This window comes from Laccaria bicolor, genomic scaffold (assembly GCF_000143565.1).
Source record: "Laccaria bicolor S238N-H82 LACBIscaffold_31 genomic scaffold, whole genome shotgun sequence".
NCBI classification, from domain to species: Eukaryota; Fungi; Basidiomycota; class Agaricomycetes; order Agaricales; family Hydnangiaceae; genus Laccaria; species Laccaria bicolor.
In genome coordinates, this window is record NW_001889902.1 from 522,275 (window position 1) to 528,518 (window position 6,244).

The following is a 6,244-nucleotide window of genomic DNA, read 5'->3' on the forward strand; positions in this document are numbered from 1 at the left end:
TGCCCAGAAACAATACTGCAATCCAGTCTGACATCTGTAAAGTCCAATGATGGACAAGGAATCCAAAAGCCAAAGTTGCCAACTGCACTGGTTATGCCTCTGCCGCCACTTCCGTCCCCCCCTTCTCTGCCCTCATCATGCCTTTCTTGCTTCACTCATTCTCACATCAAAGTTTACTCAAGACAAGTGCTACTGAGATCGGCACCCATTCAAAAGTTTAGAGTTATTTAATCTGATGCATGTCGATGAGGTAATTAATTGGCCTCAAGGCAAAGTTTCTCCGGCCCATGCTTTTCAAAATGTATTATCATCAGTTAAGTTACCGAAATTTAATTTTAGTCACCGGCCCGACCTTGTTCTTTCATTTTTCCATTACTCGAGCTGACACGCAATAATGCAACAACGGATCAAATTATCTACACCTAAATTGTAGACCTTGCATACTGCATGTTGTCAAAATTCCGGAACGAAATCCGATTCACCGTTGCATGCGTTCAGGAAACAGTACCATACGCACTTCTCATTTAAACAAGGCAGTTTCTCACAGCAAACACATCCCCACTCTCTTTTCACTCTTGATTCACTTGATTCGTGAAAGCTCCCCTTAGTTTATTCTGATGACGTCGCTCACACCATCGATGATTGGCCTTGACTCCATCTCCACATCCAGATCTGACAACTCGACAGCCAGTCACGGCAGCGTCGGGTCAGAGCTTCACGCTGGATTGGACACTGCCGCGCTTCTTAAGGTAAGTATGACTGACTGACTTATGGCCATCACCTTGATCTCCGATTTTATTAACTTTTCATTCTTCGGCCAGGCACTGCACGATGCGCATAGCCAGCTCAATGCTGTGAAGGCTGAGAACCAACAGCTAAAACAAGAACTTGCCGCTTCCCGTTGTCAAAACAATGGCTCCAAAGCTCCGTCGCAAGAACTTGCTGCACACGACGAAGAAATCGGTAAACTAGGGAAAGTTTTTGCTCATTTTTACTCGTTCTGGATTCAGCAGAGCACACCTTCCCCATTCGATATTTCTCGCCCTGACTTCACGTGGGATAGCGAGGACCGGTACCTCGATTCAACAACAAGATTAGCCGGCCAAACTGCAGAGCTCTACATGTGCATTCCTCCTCAATACCATGACTACATGGTGAAGCATGAGAATTTCCGAAGTATTGTATGTGATCTCTCCCTCTCGCATAGATCATAAAAACTCACAATGTGCTCAATTAGTTCTGAGCGAGCGTCTCATCAGGCCGCTCGAACACACTTCTGCGCACGCGTGGGAGCGCAGGGGCAATTTTTGGCCTTGACCAAAGCCTCTTCGACTACAATCCCAAGTGTGACAAGAAGCGCATGGAAGCTAATCCTGAACTTGCGACACTTCTTGGCTTCAACCCCCGCGGGAAAACACCTACAGCACACTACCCCTCAAATGCGCCAGTTCTCTATACTAATGGCAATATTTACGACGAAGAGGGCATGTTCAGAAGTGATTACTTGATCTCCGTAAGTATTTCTCAAGTATTTTCATTAATGGACTTCTAAACACTTGTCGTACTACTTACAATACTAGATGGCACGTCTCATCGCCTATGGCCCACGATCGTACACATCGGAGAGAGCTGCATTCAACAAAAACAGTCCCTTTCATGGCCGTGTAGATGGTGTTACCTTTGGATTTATTAGCAACACCGAAGTTGTTGTACGCTTCACAGCTCTTCATTACGCATATAAGTCCTCTGGCTAACAAAATTATTACTAGATTCGTTTTCTTCTCGGAGGTGATCCTGAGCTGAACAAGCATGGCATCGGAAAACTTACAGGAATCAACTACGCGAGCGAGGCAGAAGCTTACAAAAAGCTTTTAATCGAAAATCAGGATGTGCCAACTAGTGTTTGAAAGTCCGGTTTGGTCCGGTTTTTTGATGCCCAGGGGCGTTAACCGTAACCGTAACCGGTCTGCCTTTTCCCCAGAAGTCAAAAGACCAGACCAGACCGCAAAAAGACCGCAGACCGCGGTTTTTTGTGGTCTATAGACCGGTTTCGGTCTGCATCGGTTTTAACCGGTTTATGACCGGTCTTTAGGCCAATATTTTAAAATTATGAATCGGTAAATTTATTAACATCTTTAATAGCTTCAAAACGAGCCCAAGAACGTTAAATTCCGTTAGGAATTGGTGCTTCTATAAAATAAGTCTGGTACATCTATTATTCCCAAAAGTAATTTACATTTTAATTCATATCTCTCTCGTTTTTTTACCGAATCATACGTTCTTGGGTGCGTTTTAAAGGGTATTTAAGGGGCTACAAAAGACCGGTTCACGTTAACCGGTTTTTTTGCGGTCTTTACATTTCAAAAATAAAAGACTGTAACCGCAGGTCCGGTCTTTTGCGGTCTTGGTCCGGTCTGGTTACGGTCTTTTTCCAGTCACGAGACCGGACTTCCAAACACTAGCGCCAACCATTCGAAAGCTCCTGCAATACTGGAACATGCAAGTTTTTCCACAATTCCTCCTCACTCCCGACTCACAGGACGAAGAAGAAGAAGCACCACGTGTCCGGGTTGACGCTGATGAAAACCCAGGTCTCGATTCCATGTTCCGTGGACTGCGTATGGGAGCCGACACTTCTTCAGCTTCCACTTCGAAAAATTCTAGCTCACTCCCACTCCCCCAGACCCTTCCAACCGATGTAGAGTGCGTGAACGCCCACTCAGATGTGGAACGGGCGCCGGATTTGCATCCAAACGTGGAAGCGCACACCCCTGCTCCTGTCGCCCCCATCTCCCAATCAATCAATCCACCCTGTGGACGTCGTCGAGTCCCCACGCCAGTTCCCTCAACCTCCGAGGCTGTTGCTGATGTGCCTGCGCCACCCGCTAAAGCTCCCCGTGGTCGACGCCCAAAACAGGTTTCGGTTGTTCAAGTTGATGCTGATTCAGGTGCCGGAATACCTGCGGTGCTCGCTCGTCCAAGTCGGCAGACGCGTGGTGCAAAATCGAAGGCAAATGCGAAGTAGCTGGGTCCAGCATTGTGAGGGCATCGTCGACGAGCAGCCGTTGAACGGCGATTGAGCATGCTGAGCTACTACATCTGCGTTGTATCAATGTCTAGCTACTGCAATTGACTGGATTCACTTGTTTATTGCATTATGGACCGACTTTTTTTACTTATTACTGTTCTTTCACCTATCTAGCTAAGTTTACGAGGAGCGAGAACAGCGCTCTGTATCAACTGTATTGCGAGCCTAGCGCTCGTCATGACAAATTAAGCTAGATATTATTGCTAAATATGTCCCCATAACCAAGTGGTAACTATAGCCAAGTCAGTAAGCACGTCATAACAAAGTAAGTAATCAATAGGTTCAGAGTTCGATTCCCTCTAATAACAATTGTTCAACAGTAGAAAGTAACAACACGACTACAAATCCGCAGATCGACTAGTAAGAAAATCGCACATTACAATTGAGCTACGAGCTCACTACAAATTTTCGTTTCATTTACAATTGAGTGGTACCTTACAATTGTCCCTTTGCGTTAAAATGGTCACGTCTTGTATTATAGTGGGTGACTTTCCGTAACTCAAATCTATAAAAATGAATAAATTTGACCCTTATCGGAGTTTGAAACGAGAACTTCACAGGAGAGTTTATTGGAGTGAATAAACCGTAACGCCAACTGATTAGATTCTATTTGATGTATTTGCTTGCCTTGTACAAACTCACTTCCCTCCCATCTGAGCTGCTCTGAGGTCGTGTAGGCCCGTGGATGGGTTTATTATACTGATTGTTCATCCACCCCGCTGTAAAATTAGACCACACTCTGGGTGAAGCCCAAGTTGAGCTGAACATGGCTGTGGATCAGTGAGTTAGGTGTCAAGAAGGGTGTTTGTAAAGGGAGCAACAGTTTCCGGGAGGGGATTTTGTAGCCATAAGACATTGACACTTCTAATAGACTCTGTAGTGGCTTTGAACTGCAACGAGAGGGAGCAGAATGCCCCAGCCGTAGGAGAGTAGGAGGGGATGAGGTAGAGCTGACTAAGCCATGTGGGAAGGAATCGTACCCAGGAAGGAAAGGTGTCCCCTTGGCAGGGTTGATTCCAGCGTTTGAAATCTGTTCGAGGGGTCTGTACCCTCTGAATAGATTAAGGTTTGTAACTGGGTTCCAACCAGGGACTCCATCAAAGTCGAACCCTTACAAGACTCGGCATCCCGGCAAAGGACCCTAGATTTCGTCGATTTATTCAAATCTAGAGAATTTGTGTTACGGAAAGTCACCCAGTCTTGATTATAATTGGATTATAATTCGTTCAGGTGATTACGTGCCTTACCTGCCTTATAAGGCTTCCCGGGTTTTTCCGACAGAGGCCGCTTGTCTCGTGCTTCAACAACCTTCAATCATCATCCTTTTTGGTTTCCTAACATCCCTCCTCACCGTCTGCCACATCACACACGTTGCCAGCCACGATGAGCAAGAAAAGTAGCAAAGCACAGCAGGCAAAGGTGGCAACGACGTACAACATCAACGACACGGTCCTAGGCAAAGTGCGCGGCTTTCCACCGTGGCCCGGCATGGTGAGCCTCCTCGCGTCGAGTACGTCCAACGGTTCTGATCTACGTCTAGGTTGTGGACCCAGACAACGTTCACCCCACCGTGGCTCTCGAACACCCCAGCAGCAAAAAGGCCACGTTCTACTGCATCAGGTTCTTCCCTTTGGGTGACCAGTGTGTCCTTCTTTCCATGCGTTCTCCGCCCTGACGTGGCCCACGCTGACACGTTGCATGCAGTGCATGGTTAGTTGAGAAAGACATCTCGAAGCTCCAACGACACGAAATCGAGTCGTACATCTCGGAGCCCCACAAAAAGTCGTCAGAGCTGTTGAATGGGTATCATATTGCTCTGGACCCTGCGACGTGACTCGCGGAGAAAGAGGCTATGATCCAGGATACAGTAGACATGGAGGAAAATGCTGAGATTGATCAGCTTGCAGAGACGGAGGATGGAGAAGATGAAGGGGCTGCAGGTTCGCGTTTTTTCATGTTATGTTTTATCGTCATCGGTGACATGCTAATTCCTTAATTTGCTAGGCAAGAAACAAGGGAAGAAGAGGAAACACGACGATGCTTCTGCAGGAAGAAATCCGATAAACCAGCGAAAGCCAAGGCAAAGAAAGACGCTGATGCTGGAAGCACCACAAGGAAGGCCAAGGCCGCCAATGGCAATGGTGCCTCTAAACGTTCCAAAAAGTCCCAAGCGATGGTTGAGTCCGAAGATGAAGGTGAAGCTGAGGCAGATGCGGAGGATGACGCTGAAGATGACGCAGATGCTGGGCCTAGCACAAAGAGCTCCAAGAAGGCCGCGGCTGCGGCAGATAAGACTGCTGCGTCGCCCCCACCGGCGAAGAAAGCGAAACGGGACCGGGATGACGATGCTGATGAAGGTTAGTTTGCCCTCTTTTCTGTTTTCTTTGTGGTTTTGCGGACATGGTGGCTTGGTGGATCAGTGGAGTGGATCGTTGGATCGCTCTGATCTCTTGCTTGTTCTCGTTTCGTCTTTTCTCGTTGTTGCCATGATTGCCCTTTTTGCCCCTCTTTTCCCTTCCTCGTCCTCTTTCAATGCCCTATACCCTTTTTCTGCCATTTCCCCCTTGTCTGAGAGCCATGCTTTGCCAACACCACACTTCCTCGACGTTTTCCACCCTTTTCATCGGATTGCTTTCGTAACCCCCATTTTCACGCTTTTGCCATCGTTGAATGTCCTCTGATGTTCCTTCCATTCTTTTCTATCTCTTCTTCTCTTCTGCATACCTATCTTTTGCTTGACCTTCCCAGTCTCGCTGTCACGGCCCATCTTTTGCTTTCTCCCTTCTGCTTCTGCTTCCATTCATTTTCATCTTATAGCTGCTTTTGCCTTGCAAACGCACTTTCCTCATTTTTCCCTTCTTTTTCTCGTTTTTGGTGCCTCTCCTTATCCTGGCGTCAACTTTGATCCTCCTCTGGCGCCTTTTTTCGTATTTTCGACCCTTTTTCTTCCTCTTCTTATGTCCTATTACCTTCTCCAAAGCGCTGGTGTCTTTTAATCGTACCCCAGACGTTTTTTCCCCTTTTGTTTTCAAAATTCAGACGTCCTTTGTCTTTCTTGACCCCCCACAGTGTCTTTTCGGACCTTTTGCACTTTTGAGCACTTTTCTCGCTTTCTTGTATGCTGTATCGCCTTCTGTCATTGTTTCCCTTCTTCTG

General features: G+C 47.0%; 2 protein-coding genes across 2 annotated transcripts; both read left to right on the top strand.

The window, feature by feature from the left end:
* Positions 1–617: 617 nt before the first annotated feature.
* On the top strand, positions 618–3,025 carry LACBIDRAFT_331126 (uncharacterized protein; the record flags this gene model as incomplete). The annotated part of the gene is made up of 7 exons (XM_001885411.1): positions 618–749; positions 822–1,181; positions 1,346–1,513; positions 1,581–1,709; positions 1,770–1,889; positions 2,143–2,163; positions 2,387–3,025. The coding sequence occupies 7 exons, from the start codon at positions 618–620 to the stop codon at positions 3,023–3,025; spliced, it is 1,569 nt and encodes a 522-aa protein (XP_001885446.1).
* Positions 3,026–4,471: 1,446 nt separating this feature from the next.
* LACBIDRAFT_306684 (uncharacterized protein) lies at positions 4,472–4,922 on the top strand (the record flags this gene model as incomplete). The annotated part of the gene is made up of 3 exons (XM_001885412.1): positions 4,472–4,579; positions 4,629–4,729; positions 4,793–4,922. 3 exons carry the CDS (start codon positions 4,472–4,474, stop codon positions 4,920–4,922), a joined length of 339 nt encoding a protein of 112 aa, XP_001885447.1.
* Positions 4,923–6,244: the final 1,322 nt, after the last annotated feature.